Here is a 23,922-nt window from a genome sequence, read left to right on the forward strand (position 1 = left end):
ACTTTGCTGTACAGCAGAAATTGACAGAACATTGTAAATCAACTATAATAATATTTTTAAAAAGAGGAAGGATTAAATACAAATTACTGTAATTTCAGGTTAAAGCTATCATTTCTTTCTCACAGGGGGACATGTAATTAGAAAATGTTCTAAACCTAATTTTTTTCTGAGAGAAAATGTTCTAAACTTAAATGTAGAAAGTATACTTACTTTGAATGAGTGGGCACCAAAGGGGAGGGACTCGCCATAGTATCGATGTTCAGCAAACACCAACATAGCTTTCAGTTCCTCAGCTACATCCCACATGAACCCCTAGGAGGAATTTGCAAATTCACAGGATAAAATCAGGATGCGAAAAAAGTCTGAATCTTTTTGCAACTCATATGAAATGAACATTAAACAAGATCAAAAAGAGGTCTCTGAGAAGCTCCACAATTCATACTTGTTCTACAGATAAGTGATATAATTGTCTCATTGTTGCACTCACTCTCACAACACATTAGAGTGAAACAAAAAAATAAGGAGCATGATAATGGGAGAAAAAAGGATGTATACATGTATGTGTAACTGGGTCACCATGCTGTACAGTAGAAAAAAAAATGTATTGGGGAAATAACAATTAAAAAAAATTTTTTTAATAAAATAAAATTTAAAAAATAAATAAGTCCAAGTTGCTCAACTACCAGTCATTCCAACTCTCCTTATTCCAACACTCCAGCCTCCCAATCAACACAATAAAATAGTCTTCAAATTGCACTGTATGCCAACGAACCTAGGAAAGAACTGAGGATAACTAAGTTATCGGTCTACTCACAGATAACTTTTAATTACACATAAAAGAAAAGAGTAGAAATAAACATATTGGACTCCTTGGGGTTTTATATTACTCTTATTTACATGAAGATAAATAGTAGCTAACAATAACTAATATTAATTGCTTACAACTTGTCAGACACTGTTCTAAACACTTTATACATATTAATTCACTTAATTATCACAATCTAAGAGATAGGCCCTTTCTTATCCCCATTTTACAGACAAGAACACTGAGGCACAAGAGTTTAAATAACCTGTGACAGTCACACACCTAGAAAGTAGCAGAGCCAAGATCCAAGCACAGGCTGTCTTGTCTGGCTCCAAACACAATCATCAAGTGCCATTAGAACTCCTATTTCCACACATAATGCTGGTCATTAATCAACTACTGCATTTTTTTTTTTTCACTTACCTCATGTTGTGCCTTCAGAATCTCTCTCAACAAAGCATTCTAGGTGGGCAACATCAATCAACTAGATTTAGATTTAGCACAAATTAAAACTACTTGTCATTCCTAGTGTATATTATTGCTTTTTAATGAGCTACTGCTCCCTAACAAGGACTAAGAACCTCTAAAAGTTTTTGTTTATTTTGACCAATATCATGGACAGTTAAAAGAGCTGTAAGCATGTGAGGATGGAGAATTTAACCTGATATCCGTCATGGTTCCAGTAACCTCCATCTTCTCTCTTAACACCCTGCCCATTCCCTGCCATGTATCTCCAGATCCTGTCACACCAGACCCTGTCACACCATGCCCTCCTCTGCCTGCCCTACTATGGCTTGCTGATCCCTGCCTCCTCTCAACACCACTGAGCTAGGTACCAATCTCTACTGCTTTGCTGCAATATTTGCTTAAGTGTATGTCTGATCCTACCAGACTATGAGCTTCTTAAGGGTAAGGATCATCCATCAAAACAGCCAAACCTCTGTATAGTTTTTGTTTGTTTGTTTGTCTTTTTTTTTGCCTTTTCTAGGGCCGCTCCCATGGCATATGGAAGTTCCCAGGCTAGGGGTTGAATCAGAGCTGTAGCCACCGGCCTACACCAGAGCCACAGCCACGCAGGATCCCAGCCGTGTCTGCAACCTACATCACAGCTCACGGCAATGCCAGATCCTTAACCCACTGAGCAAGGCCAGGAATCGAACCGGCAACCTCATGGTTCCTAGTTGGACTCGTTAACCACTGAGCCACCACGGGAATTCCACAGACCTCTGTATAGTTGATCTCAGGCTTTGAGAGAAAACAACTGATTTGTATTGTATAAAGTGATTATTTGCCCTGCATCTATTTCAGGGTATTTGATTTTTCAAAAGAGGTGCATGTAGGAGTTCCCGTCATGCCACAGTGGTTAACAAATCCAATCAGGAACCATGAGGTTGCAGGTTCAATCACTGGCCTTGCTCAGTGGGTTAAGGATCCGGCATTGCCATGAGCTGTGGTGTAGGTTGCAGACGCAGCTCGGATCCCGCATTGCTGTGGCTGTGGTGTAGGCCGGTGGCTACAGCTCCGATTAGACCCCTAGCCTGGGAACTTCCATGTGCCGTGGGAGTGGCCCCAGAAATGGCAAAAAGACACAAAAAAAAAAAAGTTCCATGTAACATATTAACATTAAATAACATTATGTGCCAAGATGCTCTAAGTTCCTAATTCTTATTTTCCCTCATAACAACTCTTTGAACTAGGTATTAGTACTATATACATTTAACATGTGAAAACTAAGACACAGAATAAGAAACTTGCTTCAAGGTACCAAGAACAGTGGCAACATCAGAATTCAAATCTCTTCAGTCTGGCTGACATCTTCACTCTTGAACACTAAGCTACACTGTTTCTCTCTTTTTTTTTTTTCTTTTTTTTTATTCTTTTGTGGGTGTGGTATCTGTCCATCCATTCATCTATTTTTTCTTTCTATCTATCCATCCATCCATCTATCCTATCTAATCTATCATTTATCTATTAAAAATGACCCACATACCACCTATATCAGAGACATATATCACAGTGACTAAATTTTCTGAACCAAAAATTATGACATTATTCTTTGACAATAGAACTTTTTGAGACCAATGCAACAGGATCTTTAAAATCAAGGCTAAGTCAGAAAATCCAGGACATTTCATTGCTTAACATACTATCTGGGTTGAAAAATTAGAATTACAGAAAGACTAAAAAGTACAGCCCTAGAAGAGATAGACTGGAGGAAATTTGTCGTACAAGTCACTCCCCTGGGAACCTTATAATCTAGTCTTAACCTAGAAATGGGAACTGACAGCAGTAAAAAGTGAGAATAGATTTTGCAAACTGTATGCAACACATTCCTCACATATCTTATTGTCCATTATAGCCTTATTCCTTCATCAAATTTTTTCTCATTCACTTAATAAATCTTTTTGTTTTTTATTTATTTATTTATTTTTAGCATTACACCAGGTACAAGGATCACGATGAGAGCAAAACAACCTCTTCCTCTTAACGTTTATCCAGTGGAGGAAAGAGGCTTTAGTCAAATAGTCTTATAAATTAATATGTAATACAGCTCTGGTAAGGGCTGTAAAGGCAATTATAAAGAATACACATAAGGTTGTGTAGGAAGGACCTGATCCAGTTTGGGAGGGTCAGAAAAGGCTTCCTGGAGGGAGAGAGTCTGAACCACAGAACCAGGGTTGAAGGAAATGACGAGGTAATGGAGGCAGGAGGTAGATACAGCTTTCCAGACAGGAAGGGCATCCTGTGCAATATCCTGGAGGAAACAGCAGTAAAACACATTCCATAGGCTCTGCTATACTTCTTTCAATAAATAAATGTCCATAGTATGTGAATATGCAACCCAAACATTTTAGTATGTAAGGAAGCTGAGACTAGAGCTGGGAAGGGGCAGACTGTCCTTCTAGGATCAGCTTTTGTTCTCCTCAGTTACCTGGAACTGTTCCTACCCTCAGTAGCATTTCCTTTCTACTACTTCTGAGGTCAGAGATTGCCAGCAAGACTTAAGTTATGCTGCAGTGCCTGTCAGAACAGTGGTCTGTGGAGGCAGGAACAGCTGCCTATCTATGCTAAAGAACCGGAGCTGGGAAAATAACTACATAGGAGAAGCCACCCTGGCCTTGACATAAAAAAGAAATCATATAAGAAAGAGAAAGGGAGACAAGGCAGCCTCTGTTGTTTCACAGAATAAAAGAACAGGAATCTGATGGAAAATAAGTCTTGATTTTTATCTATTACTTACCTAAGAGAAACAGATATCTAGGACCTCAGTTCTTGGGGCATTATTTTATTTTTAACTAACATATTTAGACTACTAACATTCCTAAGGAAATAATCATAAATATGGAATATAATAACACATATAATTGGGTTCATAACTTTGTTTTCAATGCAGTTCAAACATTTATTGAGACCTCCTGAATACTAGGCACTTATGCAGGACATTATTAGTGGAGAAAAAATATGATCAGTCCCCACTTTAAGGTAATTTACAGACTAACCAGTTTTTGGCAGAAAGTTGGTACTTTCTTTATTATTTATTTTTTGCCACTCCCACAGCATACAAAAGTTCCCAAGCCAGGGATCGAACCTGCACAACATCGACCTGAGCCACAGCAGGGAGGATGTCAGATCCTTAACTGTTAGGCCATCAGGGAACTCAGAAAGTTGACATTTTCTAGTCTTAGCTCTGGCAGATTAAAAAGGAAAATTTCTTCCTTTCATGTGTCCTTTTAAATTAAGTTTTGGTAGTGGATTTAAGCATTATTATAAAAGATAATAGAACATATAGTCAGGGAAGTAAGCTAAAATTATATTATTTTTTATCCTCACAAATATAAGAAAAATGATAGAATAAGAAAGCTAAGCATATAGCTACAACTTCACCTTTGTCCATCCTATTTGACAATCAAAATTTGTACTTTTTAAAATTTGAATTGTTTTTACTTAGATTTTATCCATTTATTTAACAAATATTTATTTTAAAAAAAAAGCATATTTATTGAGCAACTACTATACGCCTAGCACAGTCCTGGCTCTGAGAATACGACACTGTACAAAATAATTCCTGCCCTTGTGTTTATGTTCTAGAGACAATCATAATAATAAACTATAATATTTTATAACATTCCTATTCACATCTCCCTCATATTCTTGTTCAATTGTGAAATAAGTAGAGATCTTTTTCATCTTTTAAAATTCAATTGTCGAAAAATAGCATTTCATTCTTTTCATGTGTAATTCTTTAAGACTAAACAAGCTTATTAGATATCTGTGTTTATTCTTTTGTGAACGACTTATTCATGTACTTTTGCTATTTTTCTATTATATATGAGTTCATCTTTTTGTTATTTAAAGAAATTCACAATACAGAAAGAGTTGGTCATATATACTGCAAAATACTTTTTTCAGTTGATCATACTAAAAAGGAAATTGAGCGCAAGAGTTCCACAAATCTGCACATACCGTATTATTGCAAAACCAGATAATGTCCCCTTCATTACCAGTGTAGAAAAGTATTGATCCACCATCTTTCCGCCAGTGTGTATCAGCTATTAAATACCGCTGTTTAAAAGTTTTATCAGTATTAAATCCAAAATGATCAACCTGTGACAAAAACAAAATAGATAAGACATATTTCAAAGAGAAGTAAAGATTAAAAAGTAATTATATTTACTCTTTCATTAAAACCAACCTATTTCCACAAAATCACAAAAAAAAAATTTAAACTTCATTTGGTTTATTTTGAATTTTTTTTATATTGTAAGATAGGACTTCCTTGTGGCTCATAATATATTGTAAGATAAAGCTACGTTACTGGTGGTCAAGATTTTCAGTGTAAGAGAAAAGATACAATTATAAAATTAAGTAGCTACTTAAAAACATAATAATGTTGGAGTTCCCATCATGGCACAGTGATTAACGAATCCATGAGGTTGCAGGTTCGATCCCTGGACTTGCTCAGTGGGCTGGGGATGTGGCGTTGCCGTGAGCTGTGGTGTGGGTCGTAGACGTGGCTTGTATCCCACGTTGCTGTGGCTCTGGTGTAGGCCAGTGGCTACAGCTCCAATTAGATACCTAGCCTGGGAACCTCCATATGCCACGGGAGCGGCTTGAGAAAAGGCAAAAAGACAAATAATAATAATAATAATGTTAAAACTGAATTGAAAACAGCAATATGACCCTACTAATTTTTAAAATACAGACATTCCGGAGTTCCCGTCGTGGCTCAGTGGTTAACGAATCCGACTACGAACCATGAGGTTGCAGGTTCTATCCCTGGCCTTGCTCAGTGGGTTAAGGATCCCGCATTGCCGTGAGCTATGGTGTAGGTTGCAGACGCCGCTCGGATCCCGCGTGGCTATGGCCCTGGAGTAGGCCGGTGGCTACAGCTCCGATTCGACCCCTAGCCTGGGAACCTCCACATGCCGCAGAAGCAGTCCAAGGAATGGCAAAAAGACAAAAATAAAATAAAATAAAATAAAAATACAGACATTCCTTACTCTCTGAATTTTCATTATTGAAACTTTCAATATCAAAATTCAAAGACTAAAGAGACCACTAAAAAGGTCTATAAACATTGTCATCCCAACAATAATTAACATTCCAAGGGCCAGGATTTTGAAATCTAATACTGTTCCCCACTAAAAGGAACTAGGGATTGTTAGTGAAGTGGCTAACATTTGGGACAAGGAAGCTGCAAGATTAAATCAATGCATTTTGCTATGCAAGGAAGCACTCAAAAATTAATGGAATTATGTCTAACAAACATAGAAACCCACTACAAGGGGCAATCATTGGTTCTAGAGTTTTAATAAGCTGAACATAGAACAACCTGAACATAAAAAGAATAATGATTATAGTTGATTAAAACATTCAGTTCATGAAAATCCATTACTCCATAAGGATATCAAAAAAGGGAAAGCAAGAATAATATTCATTTGTCACCACTTAAAGTATCTATTAAATCAACTCCTCATTTTGAAATCTGAATAAACAAGTAAAGAACTCAGAGTTCCTGCTGTGTTGCAGTGAGTTAAGAATCCAACTGCAGTGGCTCAGGTCGCTGGGGAGGCACAGGTTCAATTCCTGGCCAGGGAACTTCCATACATCTTGGCCATTAAAGAAAAAAAAAAAGTAAAGACCTCAACATTTAACCTGCCTTTCTAAGTGTATTTCAGGGTACCAAATCGTCTCAATTGATGAAAAAGAACTCTTTCTTATCAAATGTCAGCTAATACAGAATTAGAAAAATCAGGCAAACCCTAATGAAGTTACAAATTTAGGAAAGAATTACCAAATGGTGTTAAAAGTATTAGTAGAATGGATGATAGGTAAATGAACATTCATATTACTACCAAAGTAATATAAAGTGTAGTGTCACAAGATCAGGCTATCATCACCTTAACCTAGTGACCAAAGTTAGCATCACTAACGGTGGTGTGGGCAGGAAGTATGTTATCTCCTCATATGGTACAACCCAAAGCATATCACCTATGATGAATTCTTGCCAAAAATGTTAAACTTGTATCTTAGTCCAGCCTTTAAATCTTTAAATACAAAGGGTAGAAGAACAAGGAGTTCCCGTCATGGTGCAGCAGAAACAAATCTAACGAGGAACCATGAGGCTGCAGGTTCAATCCCTGCCTCACTCAGTGGGTTAAGGATCTGGCATTGTCTTGCCTTGAGCTGTGGTGTAGGTTGCAGATGCAGCTCGGATCCTGCATTGCTGTGGCTGTGGCATAGGCCAGCAGCTGTATCTCCAATTAGACCCCAAGCCTGGGAACCTCCATATGCCGTGGGTGCAGCCCTACAAAGCAAAAAAATAAAAATAAAAAAAAGGCAGAAGAACAAGCTGAAGATACTTTGAAAAGGCAAATCAGACAAATCCAAATGTGAGACACTTATAAGACAACAGCAAGGCAATGTCTGATAAAAGGACTGTTTTAGGTTAAATAAAGTTTAAGGAACGTAACAACCTGATGCAATGCATGATTCCAGATTGTATCGTGGTTTGAGTAAACAGAAATAAATGACAATTTAGGGACAATTGGATTAATTTAAATATGGACTAGGTATTAGGTGATTCTAAGTGCTTAATTTTGTTATAAGTAATCATACTGTTTTGACTACATGAGAAAATGTTTTTCTTTTATTATAGCAATACATTGAAGGATTTAAAAAGAAAATGTCATGCTGCCAGCAAATTACTTGAAAATACTTCCGCATAAAAAAGTAAAATGAGGAGTTCCCGTCGTGGCGCAGCAGAAACAAATCTGACTAGGAGCCATGAGGTTGTGGGTTTCATCCCTGGCCTCACTCAGTGGGTTAAGGATCTGGCATTGCCTTGCCTGAAGCTGTGGTGTAGGTCACAGACGCAGCTCGGATCTGGCGTTGCTGTGGCTCTGGCGTAGGGTGGCAGCTCTGATTCGACCCCTAGCCTGGGAACCTCCATATGCCACAGGTACAGCCCCGAAAAGACAAAAATGTCAAAAAAAAAAAAAAAGTAAAATTAATTTAAAGGGAAAAAAATTATATTGAAAGAGACAAAATACACTGGATACTGAGACATTGCAAGATAACATGAAACGTCAAAAATGACACAAATAATACAATTTTAAGCTTAAATTGAACTTTAAATATATTTTTGAGATTTTTTTTACCCTTCACTTAATAAATTCATCATTTAAATAATAGAATTATTAAATCCTGTAATATGATGAGGTTCATACACAACTGCCTGAATTTAAAGAGTTACCCAGCAGTACAGAGCCTAATGAGCCTTTGGGATAGCAGGGCTTGATTCCTCAGTGCTTTGGAAGGACAGGGGTAAGAAAGCAGGGTCTAGGCTGGGGCACACATAGGCTGATCCAGGGTTGCTCCAGTCTCCTGGTTCTGAACTAAACCGGACCCCTACAAGATTTCCCTAGGCTATTCTAAAGCAGTTGGAACTCCCCATACCCCTTCCATCTACACACACACACACACACACACACACACACACACACACACACTTCACGTCCTTACCATAAGTTCCAAAATGCAAGTTTCTCAAAATTGCACCTAATTTCATATTTCCTGATGTCCACAATCATCAGCATATACAGTCCTAAAATATAAGCTATTCTAGACTACATATGCCTTTCAGTAAAATAGGCAATTTTATGGAGCAAGTATATAATAATGACAACAAAAAATTTTTAAAAATTAAAAAAAAAAAGCTCCCAAGACATATGTTAACTCAATCTACTCAATGGGTCAAAATACTTGTTCTAGGCCAAGCAGTAAGCTAAGCAACAGGATAAAGAGTTGGCTGAACCACAGCTCCTTCATTTAACTTAAACAAATTCAGCTACACCCACTAAGCGTAAAAGTAAAAAAGAGCAAGAGAAACAGTCAGACAGTGAAGGAAAGATAGACAAGTGACTCCACTTGCTTCTATTCAAGTTAGTACAGTGGTTCTCCATGTAAGGTCCCTGGATATCAATGTAAGTTTCATCTGGGAACTTGTTAAACATGTAAATTCTCTGGCTAAGTCCCAGGCCTAGTGAATTAAAAACTGTGGGGAATAGAACCCAGTGTTTTAACAGACCCTCAAGGTACTTCTGATTTGTATCTAGTGTTCTGAGAACTGGTGAGTTAGCATAAGCCCCCAAATAAGACATGGATCTGCTATTCCTTCTTTTGATCTAGCTTTCAGAATACTTCTAATACTGTAAGCCTCTCACCACAATGAATGAGACGCTGGTGTTTAAAGATGTGAATTACCACCTAATATGGCCTCTAAATACAAGCCAAAAGGAAAAACTGATCTGTTTCAACAAAGGAGAAAGACTGGCTGTACTGGACTTAAAGAAAGGAAGTTCATGGCTCTCTCACAATATGTCTTCCTGTGATATTCTCAAAGATAATTCTGCCATAGTTATTTCCAACTTACCTACTGACTTTAGATCCTAGCCTTCCTGTAAATGAGATATTGTTGTTCCCCAACTCACAAAAAACATATTTCAATGATCCAGTTTAAAGGTTTCAAATTGGAAAATCGGTATGTGTTTGTATACATCATGTTAAGAGTCCAAAAAATTGCCAGAGGAAAAGCTTCCATCTAGAATTTCAAGGGCCACAAGAACTTTAGACAGAGAAACCCAAACTTCCTTGCAGAGCCACTCTCAGGGCACTCCTCCTCCCAGCAGGAGTTTAGATTAGGGGAAAGAGGATGGAACTCTGGTAAGGCAGAAAGTAAGTAGGTTCAGAAGTTAATAGATCTGAACTTGAATCACTACTGTGGGGCCTCAGGCAAGTCACTTAACCTCTCTGTGCCTTGTTGTTGTCCTATATAAAGATAATAACGCACAACTGAAAAGATTGCTGTGAAGATTAGAGAAAATGTACCTAAAGTACAGGCAGTGTCCCTGATATATAATACATGCTCAGAGTAGGTTAGCTTTCCTCTCCATCCCATCCGCACACCAATCCTAAGCATGGAGCATTAGATGAAGTAAATGAGGTAGAGTGATAAAGCACTTCACAGAATTATAGGAAATGCCCTTAGAATGTCAAAATCTCCTATTTCTTGAGTGCTTCATCTAAATATTAAACAGAAATTGGTAGTGAAATATCCTTTGCAAGACATTAATATACAGAATATTCTTGATTCAGCAAGGATATCAACTTCAGGCTACATAAACATAGTTTCCATTACCCAACCGTCAGGCATACTAGATGCAGTGTGCCCTCTGCTGCTAAGAACTGAGGCCTGCATGCCACTTCCAGCTCTGTGCTCCTGAACAGAGATTTGATAAATCACAACATAAAAGGAGACAAGGACCTTAGAAACCATTTGATCTGCATTGTTCAACTGAAGAAACCAGGCTCAAAGAGGTCAAGTGACTTGGCCAAGGTCACAAGTCAGAGGCAAAGTTGGAATTTTTAATTATTTTTGCAATTTGATATACTGAGATAACTAAAATAATAGCTCAGTAAAAGCAACACAAGCATGACCTCTGAAAGGAAATACACCTCTAGTCACCCACAGAAATTCTTTCTAGAATGTGGTTCAAGACATTTCAAGAGATGCATCCCCCCTTCACCTTGTAGAGGAGAAAAATATCCTTGAGAATAGGTGGGTGGTCAAGAAGAACAAAGGAAAAAACATCCCTTAGTTTATTGTGGCAAAAATAACTATTTGGACTTTAAAACCACTCAGAAATAAAATTTATATCCATAAAAGCCTGTAAGAAAATCACGTCTATTAGAAACAGTTTTGGTGGCAGTGTGGGGGGAGTGAGAGGGTGAGGAGACAACACAGAACCTACTCTGTTTTCTACTGTGTTGGTTCTTTTCGCTGATCACCTCACCCTCCTTCCAATCACTCTGGGGCACGTTCATTACATCAGTCTTATAATAAGAACACTGAAGCTCAGAGAGGTCACATTTGTCCAAGGTAATAAACCTAACAGATAAAAATCAAATACAGTTCTTTTTCATGTGCTTTATTTGCTACCCAACCCTACATCTGACAAAATCCAGTCTGCTTTTTTTCACTTTAACACACTATTGCAGATAGGGCTGGCTACAAAATTTAACCTTCAGCAGGGGACACTAGAGTTTCTTTCTCTCAGATTTGCAAAATAAAGTACATATATCCAACCATATACTAACAGCTATACTGAAAAATATGTGGAACATTGGTCTTTTTACTGACTTGACCCAATAATTGTTACTATATTATTTTTAACTCATTTAATTAGGCCACTGATTTTTTTTTTTTTAATCACATCAAATCCTACGCAGTAGCCTTTAGTTTTAGGAAACTCAGTATATAGTTGGTCTTATTTACATACTCAGATATATGAGAATAGCTAGCTGAAATTTTACTAGACATATGAAGAGTATATTGAGAGATAATGCAGGACAAAAAAATGGACTCACATCTCCAATAAATTAAAGCACCTTTAAAGAGGGCTCTCTGGTCTCCAATTCTAATCCAGACAGGCTAAAATGAAATAAGACCTCCTTTCTTCCATGTCATATGTGTGTCCTATATTAATTTTGGAATTATGGCATTACATTCTGTTAGCGTTCCTAAATGGAGACTGACATAGTTTCTTTGAAAGCTTGATCTTGCCTGATGTGATAGACAGCTTCATCTTAGAAGGATGTAAGTTCTAATGAGGGAACCAAAATCTGAAAGGAAGGCGGGATTTAGGCAGGTCCTCGGTCTACAGTTGGAGAAAGGTAGGGTCCTATCAGCGGGACCCTATCAAGTTGTTGTCCCTTGCCCAGGTATAGCCCCAGAGCTGGGACAAGATGAAAAATCCAGCCATGTCTTAAGAGTCAGATCATGGGTGACTCTTGGTTTATTTCTACTTTATTATTTCAGAACCTTTCAAGAATCCTTAGAATTTTCTAACTTTGTTCATCTTTACTATGAAGATACCAAGAGGGACTGGAGAGTAAATTTAACTTAAAGAATTAAAAGGGAGGAGTTCTCGCTGTGTGCTTTGGGTTAGGGATCCGGCGTTGCTGCAATCGGGGTGCATGTCACAGCTTTGGCTCAAATTCAATCCATATGCCTCAGGTGCAGCTGAAAAAAGGAGAAAAAAAGAATAAGCATTAAAAGGGAAACAGTACCCTTTGATGACAGACTGGTGGTGGTGACAAGGGAAAGGATCACAAGGTCCTCCAGGAGGAAAGTGAGCCTAAGAAAGAAGACTGTCCTCCCCTTTCTACAGGGAGGCTCTCTTCACTGCCCATCTTAGCAGGACTTGTTCCCATTTTAGCAAGGAAGGTCGAAGTTTTATTAGAGATACCCTTCAAATGAAATCATCCTACTACGTAATAAGACACTGCTCATCTTCACACACATTTCTGTCCATACTAACAGAGAGAGAGAACTGAATTCCTTCCTTCTGCATATTATTTGTAACCTGTTCCTAATCTCAAAAAGGAAATTCATAGAAATAAATTATAAAATAAATTATAAAATGACTGGGGAGGGAAGAAAAGACTATGGGAGGATTCACCATGGGAAGAAATTGGCTATCCAGTCTCCTATAAATGGATCATGAGAAAGGCAAGAATAGAGTATCTACCACAGTGCTGCTGTATAAGATGGATATTTATATACAAAGTACTTAATATAGTTATTAAAATGACTGTAGTTCAAATCTTCCAAAACAGTGGCTCCCCATATTTAGGTCTTTCTTGTTAATGTTGAAATTCCCATATATCTTATGTTATATCAAGCCAATGCTTGAAAAGATATAGAAAATATAAGAGAAGCTATTATAAATTCAATAATGGTATAAATAAGTATCACAACATAACCTAATTACATTTTTTAAAATAGTACATACTTGGTAGGAAGATGGATTAAACACAGTTCCGCAGTGCTCAAGAAGCCCCTTTCTCCTGACAAAGGATTTTGGGCCCCAAAGAGAGGATCCCATTCAAAATTACCAGAATAGTATAACATCAAAATACTACCTGCTCTACTGATAAAACAGAGGTGGAAATATCCTGCCCTTGAGAACACCTAAAACATTCCAGTAAATTAAGAATAACATGTTTGGTCAAACAATAGTTAAGTGTTTCATCTGAGGAAAATTCTGGCATCATTTGTTGTCTAAACAGCTCTGTGACAGCACCGCTTGATCAATAACTTCCTGTGGCTTAAGGAAGCTCTGTAGCATTAGAATTACCTGACCGCAATTTAAACTCTCGAACTTAAGAAGTGTTACATCGCCAGAGGGCACTGTTGTATAAGCAGAAAAGTGGGAGAACCATCAGGTTTTAAATATTAGATTCGTAAAATTTTAGGACAGGAAGGGAACTTAAATCTCACATCCAAACTCCTAAATGAAAAAAAAAAATGAGATACAGAGTTGTCAATCATTTTAAATCTTTCTTTTTAAAATAAAGATACATTCAGAGTTTAAAGTCAATGTTCAAAATACATGCTGCTGAAAGTCAGAATAGTGATTACCCTTGCAGGGGGAAAGTGACTCTAAAAGATAATGAGGATATTCTGGAGTTAGGATGATGCAAATTTTTTGGACCTATAATAATAATTAGCAAAATTAAGATCTCCTTTAAGATACATATGTTATTTTATAATGTACATATGATATTTACATTTTTATTTCCTTCTAGTCATATGTAAATTATATTGTACTAAAGCACATCTATATTAAATGTTTCTTTCATTTAAAAATGTGTATGGGGGAGTTCCCGTCGTGGCGCAGTGGTTAACGAATCCGACTAGGAACCATGAGGTTGCGGGTTCGATCCCTGCCCTTGCTCAGTGGGGTAACGATCCGGCGTTGCCGTGAGCTGTGGTGTAGGTTGCAGACGCGGCTCGGATCCCGCGTTGCTGTGGCTCTGGCGTAGGCTGGTGGCTACAGCTCCGATTCAACCCCTAGCCTGGGAACCTCCATATGCCGCGGGAGCGGCCCAAGAAATAGCAACAATAACAACAACAACAACAAAAAAAAAAAAGACAAAAGACAAAAAAATAAAATAAAATAAAATAAAAAATAAAAATGTGTATGGGGAGTTCCCGTTGTGGCGCAGTGGTTAACGAATCCGACTAGGAACCATGAGGTTGCGGGTTCAGTCCCTGCCCTTGCTCAGTGGGTTAACGATCCGGCGTTGCCATGAGCTGTGGTGTAGGTTGCAGACGCGGCTCGGATCCTGCATTGCTGTGGCTCTGGCGTAGGCTGGCGGCTACAGCTCCGATTAGACCCCTAGCCTGGGAACCTCCATATGCTGCGGGAGCGGCCCAAAGAAATAGCAGAAAGACATACATACATACATACATACATGCATACATTCATACATACATACATACATACATACATAAAAATGTGTATGGGAATTCCCCGTCATGGCTCAGCACTAATAAACCCAACTAGTATCCATGAGGACATGGGTTTGACCCCTGGCCTCACTCAGTGGGTTAAGGATCCACCACTGCAGTGAGCTGTGATGTAGGTCACAGATGCGGCTGGCTTGGATCCGTGTTGCTGAGGCTGGGGTGTAGGACGGCAGCTGCAGCTCCAATCTGATCCCTAGCCTGGGAACTTCCATATACTGCAGGTACAGTCTTAAAAATAAAAATAAATAAATAAATAAAATCACTGAACAAGGATGCTTATAGGCCTCCATAGGGTCCCTGAGTTTAGAGGCTAAATTTGCAGGAACAATATTCTGCCTAGTTGTGGGTTTGTTTCAGCATATGCCCCCCACCCAGGGTATGAGTAGAGAAGTTAAATGGCTGGATAAAACTAGGATGGGATTTTCATAAAAAGCCTATGACAGCACAGGAGGAAAGAGAGTTGGAGTCATCCCTGATGTCCAATCAACCATGAATACCCAAAGCCAAGATGTCCTCTCCATCATAGGCAAATAATTCCAAAATCTGTTTGCTGAACTGCAAGGGAATCTAAACTACATTACATTTATTTCATATGAAAAAGTGAAATATCTTGCCAGAATTCATATACATATACTCATCCATTCATATACTCATCCATGGGGAATACATTCCAAGACCCCCAGTGGATGCCAGAAACTGCAGATAGTGCTGGATCCTAGATAATCAGCAAACCCTATATCAACCCTCCATATCCATGGATATGGAATCTATAGATATGGAAAGTCAACTGTATTAGGCCATTTTATATATAATTATAATACATATATATATATAATTTTATTATATATATATATATACACACACCTTAAGTCTCTGTGGATTTTGGTACCCATGGAGAGGTCCTGGAACCAATCCCCTAAGGGTAACAACAGAACATATTCTGTTTTTCCCTATTCCAACAGATGGTAGCATATATAGCATGGATACCCTGGACATAGGGATGATTCAGGTCCTAGCGGGACAGAGCAGCAGGAAGTGTGAGATTTCATCACACTACTCAAAACAGCACACAATTTAAAACTTACAAATTGTTTATTTCTGGAATTTTCCATTTAATATTTTTAGACCAAGGTTGACTGTAGGTAACTGAAACTGGAAAGAAAAACCACAGATGAGGGGGACTACTGTACACAATATATAGGGATTTTAATAATAATCTTACAAAAATCATGTAACATTATCAAACAAAACTTTATAGGTTTATATTCTCCTGCTTTGTTAAATACAATATGATGGACTACTAATACTTATCATCCTTTATGTTCTATTGTTCCGAATGTTTCTGTGCATGTAATATATTCTCCTGGTAGTACTTTATAATCATATACAACACCAGATCTTCCGGGAGATGGAGACTGGTATCTGGTAAAATGTGAAAGGATAAAGGCCCCATTCCCACCCCCAAAAAAGGCAAAACCGTACTTCTCAAGTATAGGACACAGACCTGTGGTGTACGTAATTTACAGTCACATCTGTACTCCCCCTCTTCTGAAGGAATGGTTCTCCTGCAGAGGGCTGTGATGACTTCCTACATCTTCTCTTCTCCAACGAAGCAAAACCTCAATTCTTACCCATAAAACATGATTTCTAAAATCTTCATAACCCCGTTCACATTCTAGTTATCTTCCCTCTCATGGATGGTGCACCCAGAATTGAGTACAATGCATGAAATGTGGTCTAATGAAGTACGTTGCTCACCAATGATGAGAAATAAATAACTTGTATGTGTATAGACACAGCTCTACTAACACAGCCAACTTTAAATTGAGAGTTAGGGAAGGTGTACTGGGTTGAAGAATGCCTCACCCAAAACTCATGTTCTTCCCAGAATGTCAGAATGTGACTTTATCTGGAAATAGGGTCATTACATTAGTTAGAATGAGGTCATGCTGGAGTAGGGTTAGCCCTTAGCCCAATATAACTAGTGTCCTTCTAAGAAGAGAAGAAACATAGAGACAGACAGCGAGAAGGCCACTTGAAGGCATAGGTGTACAGAAGAAAGACAACCGTGTGCTGACAGGAGACACTGGAATTTTGGCAGTTACAAGCCACTAAGGATTGCCAGCAACCGCCAGAAACTAGGAAAGATGCAGAACAGATTCTCCCTAGAAGGAACCAATCACATGGACAACTTGATTTTGAACTCTAGCCTCCAAAACTGTTAGAGAACAAACTTCTGCTGTTTTGAGCCTTCCAGTTGTGGTACTTTGTTACAACAGCCTAAGAAACTAACATAGAAGGCCTCTCAGTGGAGCCTGTATTGGAGGTAAAGCCTGAAGGAGCCAGCAAGGGGACAAATTCTAGAAAGAAGGAGCAGAAAATACAAAGGCCCAGACCCTTGACATGTTGTAGAAACGGAAAGGCGACCACGGTGTCTGGAACGTGGTAGACAAGGGGAAGGGTGGTGTGGGATAAGACGCAGGGCCAAGGAGGCTACTGTAGGGAGTTTAAATTTAACACCAAGAGCAGTGGGAAAGCCTTAAAGAGTTGTAAGTCTTATTCTGATCTATGTTTGAAGGAGATCACCTGGCTGTTCTGTGGAGACTGGACTAGAGAAGGAGATGATAAAGAAAGGGGAAAACGGAAAACAATGAAAATTGCAATAAATATTTATCAATAATTACTTTAAATGTCAATGGACTGAATGCTCCAATCAAAAACATAATATATCTAAGAAAGATCACAATGAAAAAGGATCCAACGTATGACATCAGCAGTATTTGCATAAATATCAATCAATAAAAGGAAGTCTTCTGAACAGCTGTAACCACCACTATTGTCCTTTATTTAATAACTGATTCTGCAATGACCCTGACTCTCAGTATTCTAAATAGCAGAGTTCCAAGACCATCACACTCCCTGCAATGGAAGCTAACAAAGTACATTTTATTTCTATCCTTTCTTTCCAAATATTCTTTAATTAAATAATACAAAGTGAAAATCTAACTGTTCTCAAACTTGATGGTCTCTGCTCCTCTCTGGTGAGACAACAGACATCAGGGAACAACAATTTTTACCTGGTTACCTCCATTAACTCAATAAACTACTTTTTTTTAAGTAGCACATACAAACAAGATAATACAACACCATGCTAATACACCTCCTCCTCCCCACAACGGATCTTCTGTGAATCACATTGTGAAAACTGCTGAAACAGAAAACCACAGCATTCTCTCTTTTAGAGACTGCTTTGAAGGAATTATTTTTATGACATTGACTAATACATGGTTTTAAAGGCTTTTAGCATTCCAAAAAATTAAACTACAAAATGCCCACATGAAGATCATCCACAAAAGGAAGTAACTTAAGAAAGTAGCAGCCTGAGCTTTTTCCTCCTGGGGAACTCCAACCTCCAATTTTTGGTTCTGGTTTCACTATAAAATGGCCTCGAGAGACCCTTAATCATCAATGTAAAAATACACTCCGTAGAATACTTATTGTTTTCAGCATTCATCCAGTCTGAATGATAAGGGCACTGTCAGAAAGATAAAGGAAGGGAAAAGGATATCCTCAGCTGAAACCAAAAAGCTCAGAACAATGACAGCAAGTTCAAACACTACCGAGTTGCTCCTTTGATTACTTTCAGGTGCTTTGTCACTGTGCCACCGTCTTGTATAGCAACTGTCAAGAGCTAATAGGATACAGATAAAGTGCAGTCAGTGGTTACAACAGTTGTTCATTCACTGAACAATTATTTCTGAGTGCCTACCAAGGGTTAGTGCTAGAGACAAAACAGTGAACAAGCTAGATATGGTCACTGGTCCCACAGTGCTTGGTCTAGTGAAAGAAGCATTTTAAAATAAATAAATAAATAAGCAAATACACAAGTAAACTCTGAGAAATTGTAACTGTGCAGGTTTTACTCTGACAGAGAGTAACAGAGACAGACCTAATTTTAACAGGGTGATCAGAGAAGGGGTGTCAGAGTAGCCATAGCTAATTAAGCCTTTCATCACCACAGCCTTCTAGTTAGGTATGCCAACTGTGTGAAAAGGTCTAGGAGATTCTATTCAATGCCACTTCCTACAAGAAGCATTCCTTGGCCTTCCTGCCTTCTTTGTGCTTCCATGGTATTTTAGCCCTTTTATAGTGATTTTCAAATGTAGACTTTGCACTATAATTACTTATATACATTTAATGTACACCTGCTATATTATTATACACCCTACACCAAAGTAACCCTACATAAGATGTTAGAACCTATTGATCAAAATTATGTATATTATCCACCTCACCCCACCCCTACCCCTGTGAATAATATAAGGGTTCCACTAAGGGTCAAAATGTGCATTCTCTCATTTGTTCATCACAGGAACCCTATGAAGAGGAGAGGCTGCATTTTTTCCCACCATGTCATTCTGCTTTTCCTTTCTTGCTCATGTCTGAACCTCCACAGCACAAGGTACAATGGGCACAGGACTTGCTCCATCAGTAACTGCTGAGTTGAACTGAGCAGAAGTAAGAAGTGTGATAGGACACCAGAACACCAAGTAATCCAGCTGGACTTGGGCCACACCAGTTAACTCTACTCTGGGCCCTTGGGGCCACCTGTGAGACTCTTTCCATCAGGTGTGTCAGCCTCAGAAAATCTGAACAGATTCTAAAATTATCAACTTTGAAAGAGTAGGAGAGCAGCAAACACGGAGATGACTATGGTTAATAGTGATTCTCCTTAGCAAGGGCAAGGCCCTTTCCTCCTTCTACCACTTCCTGAGTGCCTATTTCATGTGCCTGGCTACACTGAATACAAGGATAAAAGGCACAGTCTTTGCTCTCAAAGAGGCCACAGTCTAGTGGAAACAAGCAAGCAAAGAAATAATGTCACACAAAAGATGCACATTATGCACAGGATGTTTGTTATGGCAACCAGGAGGAGATACAACCCAACCAACTGCTGGTAAAGGAGGCTACAGAGGAGGCAACTCAGAGAAGCTGATACTGCCTGTGCTGGGCCCTGCCCACCTCTTTCCCACCTTCATCTTCTGCCACTTCCTCCTCTCCTAGTCCATAATTCAGAAATCATATGGATATAATATGCTTTCTCAAGGTTCCAGGCTGCTGCACATGGATTTCCCCCTGCCTAGAATGTCCTCCTCCCTCATATCATTACAGAACAGCCCTATGTCACCCTCTATTCATCCAAGTATTCACCCAAGCACTGCCCCTTCTGCAAAGCTTTCCAAGACAACCCTAAGATCAGAGGTGCTCCTTTAATGGAAAGAGCCTTGCCTTGCAACCTGGAAATCCTGACTGGAAATGCTGATTGTACCACTTTCCAATGAGGTAAGGTCCAGCAAGTTTTTCATATCTATGAACCTCAGTTGCCTTATCTCTAAAAGGGTTTCCTAATATCTTCCTGATAAGGTTGCCAGGATTCAAGTATTTGTCCAAATTCTTGGCTCGAAATTTATTGGAATATAGAAAAACCCTCTGAGGATTGACAGTCACCAATAATTTTATCTTGTGACATTAAAAGTACATCACAACCAACCATATGGTTATTTTTACAACATTTGGAATGTGACCCTGGAGAACCTAAAAAGCAATGTAATAATGCATTTTCCACAGGTACAATTCTGTCTTCATGACAGCAGTAAAAATCATGTATAACAGCCTTTACATAAAGCATCTCCTATAAAAGAGCTGCCACAAAGAATATAACCAAGAAAAGCTTCATTGCAAAGGTTTATTTTATTTTTAAAAAAGAAAGAAAAGAAAAAAAATCAATGGAAAACAAACAGCGCACTCTGAGGTAAATTATTCAGGGCTAAGATTTATAGTCTGCCAACATTACTTACCACAGAACATGCTCTCCCTTTAAAACTATAATTCAAGAAGCCTACAGTGAAAAGGTAATTGCCACTATTTGCAAGTGATGGCATTTTCATTTCATAGTCTAGTACCTCTTCCCCTTCCTGCCCCTTTCCTCTGCTTTTTTTAGGGTGGCAACCACATCATATGGAAGTTCCTGGCTAGGGGTCGAATTGGACTGCAGCTGCCAGCCTACGCCATAGCCATGCCAGAGCCAAGCTGTGTCTGCGACCCACACCGCAGCTCAGGGCAGCAGCAGACCCTTAACGCACTGAACAGGGTCAGGGATCAAACTTGCATCCTCATGGATACTAGTTAGGTTCGTTACAGCTGAGCCATAATAGGAACTCCAATCCCCCATTTTTAAAAATAGTCTTTTTTGGGAGTTCCCACTGTGGCACAGTACAGTGGCTTGAGGTCAGTGGTGAAGTGCAGGTTCAATCCCCCACATGGCACAGTGGGTTAAAGGATCCAGCGTTGCCACAGCTGCAGCATAGGTCACAGCTATGGCTCAGATTCAATCCCTGGCCCGGGAACTTCCATATGCCACAGGTGTGGCCAAAAAATAAATTTTTTAAAAGGTTTTTTTGTTCATCCCCAAAATGAATGATTATTAAACAAGAAATAAGTCTTCTCCCCCATCCTTCTTTGCTCATTAGTATTTAGAAATACAATCTCGTCAGGAAACCTCAATTACAAGCACTGCTAATATGCAAGCACATAAAGGCTGAGGAGGAAAACAAGATGGTGAATAAGAGGAAATGAGTGTGTATTATTCCTACCTGCTCTTACAAAAGAAAAACGCTCTGAAAGAAATGCTCTAACTACCAAAGGAAAAATCTATAAGACTATTAAGGACCCTTCTTCCCCAAACAGAATCATCTTCCTAAAATAGCAAGTAGTTTTCACTGTGCGTTTCTCTCTCCTCTGAACGCTCATGCTATATACCTCGCCCTATAATACATCACACTCACCCTCTAGTGAAGATTTTTTGCTTCTAGGGCTTACAGGAGAAAAAGTTATCTTTGTAAAGCCCATATAGTGTTTTATATAACGAAGGATACAGTCCATTAGTGGGTTACAAACTCAGTTTAGTTGGTCACAGTCAGTATTTCTCTTTTAAAAAAATTGCATGGAACAGACCGAACACTAGAAATGAAATTGAAGAGGTCATAAAATCCCTCCCTACAAATAAAAGTCCAGGACCAGATGGCTTCACAGGTGAATTTTATCAAACATATAAAGAGGAATTGGTGCCCATCCTCCTTAAACTCTTTCAAAAGGTTGAAGAAGAAGGAATACTCCCAAAGACATTCTATGATGCCACCATCACCCTCATTCCAAAACCAGACAGAGATACCACCAAAAAAGAAAACTATCGCCCAATATCATTGATGAATATAGATGCAAAAATTCTCAACAAAATCTTAGCCAACCGAATCCAACAACATACCAAAAAAATTATACACCATGACCAGGTTGGGTTCATCCCAGGTTCACAAGGATGGTTCAACATACGCAAATCAATCAGCATCATACACCACATTAACAAAAAAAAAGTCAAAAATCATATGATCATCTCAATAGACGCAGAAAAAGCATTTGACAAAGTCCAACATCCATTCATGATCAAGACCCTCGCCAAAGTGGGTATAGAGGGAACATTCCTGAATATAATCAAAGCCATTATGGTAAACCCACAGCAAATATAATACTCAATGGGGAAAAACTGAAAGCCTTCTCACTCAAATCTGGAACAAGACAGGGATGCCCACCCTCAGCATTGCTCTTCAATATAGTTTTGGAAGTCCTAGCCACAGCAATTAGACAAACAAAAGAAATAAAAGGCATCCATATAGGAAGAGAAGAGATAAAACTGTCACTGTATGCAGATGACATGATACTATACATAGAAAACCCTAAGGACTCAATCCCAAAACTACTTGAACTGATTAATAAATTCAGCAAATAGCAGGATATAAGATTAACATTCAGAAGTCAGTTGCATTTCTGTATACCAGCAATGAAATATTAGAAAAGGAATACAAAAATACGATACCTTTTGCACCTCACAAAATCAAATACCACGGAATACACCTGACCAAGGAGGTAAAGGACCTATATGCCGAGAACTACAAAACTTTAATCAAAGAAATCAAAGAAGATGTAAAGAAATGGAAAGATAGTCCATGTTCCTGGATTGGGAAAATCAATATTGTGAAAATGGCCATACTACCCAAAGCAATCTACAGATTCAATGCAATCCCTATCAAATTACCCAGGACATTTTTCACAGAACTAGAACAAACAATCCAAACATTTATATGGAACCACAAAAGACCCAGAATCGCCAAAGCAATCCTGAGAAACGAAAACCAAGCAGGAGGCATAACTCTCCCAGACTTCAAGAAATACTACAAAGCCACAGTCATCAAAACAGTGTGGTACTGGTATCAAAACAGACAGACAGACCAATGGAACAGAATAGAGAATCCAGAAATAAACCCTGACACCTATGGTTCAATTCATCTTTGACAAGGGAGGCAAGAACATAAAATGGGAAAAAGAAAGTCTATTCAGCAAGCATTGCTGGGAAACCTGGACAGCTGCATGCAAAGCAAAGAAACTAGAACACACCCTCACACCATGCACAAAAATAAACTCCAAATGGCTGAAAGACTTAAATATACGACAGGACACCATCAAACTCCTAGAAGAGAACATAGGCAAAACACTCTCTGACATCAACATCATGAATATTTTCTCAGGTCAGTCTCCCAAGGCAATAGAAATTAGAGCAAAAATAAACCCATGGGACCTCATCAAACTGAAAAGCTTCTGCGCAGCAAAGGAAACCCAAAAGAAAACAAAAAGACAACTTACAGAATGGGAGAAAATAGTTTCAAATGATACAACCAACAAGGGCTTAATCTCTAGAATATATAAACAACTTATACAACCCAACAGCAAAAAAGCCAATCAATCAATGGAAAAATGGGCAAAAGACCTGAATAGACATTTCTCCAAAGAAGATATACAGATGGCCAGCAAACACATGAAAAAATGCTCAACATCGCTGATTAGGAGAAATGCAAATCAAAACAACCATGAGATATCACCTCACACCAGTCAGAATGGCCATCATTAATAAATCCACAAATAACAAGTGCTAGAGGGGTTGTGGAGAAAAGGGAACCCTCCTGCACTGTTGGTGGGAATGTAAACTGGTACAGCCACTATGGAGAACAGTTTGGAGATACCTTAGACATCTATACATAGAACTTCCCTATGACCCCACAATCCCACCCTTGGGCATCTATCCGGACAAAACTCTACTTAAAAGAGACACGTGCACCCGCATGTTCATTGC

General features: G+C 38.7%; 1 protein-coding gene across 6 annotated transcripts in view; it reads right to left on the minus strand.

The window, feature by feature from the left end:
- PRCP (prolylcarboxypeptidase) overlaps nucleotides 1-23,922 on the minus strand; it is a 131,748-nt gene that overhangs the window by 29,586 nt on the left and 78,240 nt on the right. For all 6 annotated transcript variants that reach the window (XM_013979189.2, XM_021062573.1, XM_021062571.1 and 3 more), the window contains 2 exons: nucleotides 5,270-5,410; nucleotides 211-312 (listed from right to left, as the gene is read on the minus strand). In XM_013979189.2, coding sequence (XP_013834643.1) covers nucleotides 211-312; nucleotides 5,270-5,410 — 243 coding nt within the window. The remainder of the gene's footprint in view (nucleotides 1-210; nucleotides 313-5,269; nucleotides 5,411-23,922) is intronic.

Source organism: Sus scrofa, chromosome 9 (assembly GCF_000003025.6).
Source record: "Sus scrofa isolate TJ Tabasco breed Duroc chromosome 9, Sscrofa11.1, whole genome shotgun sequence".
NCBI classification, from domain to species: domain Eukaryota; kingdom Metazoa; phylum Chordata; class Mammalia; order Artiodactyla; family Suidae; genus Sus; species Sus scrofa.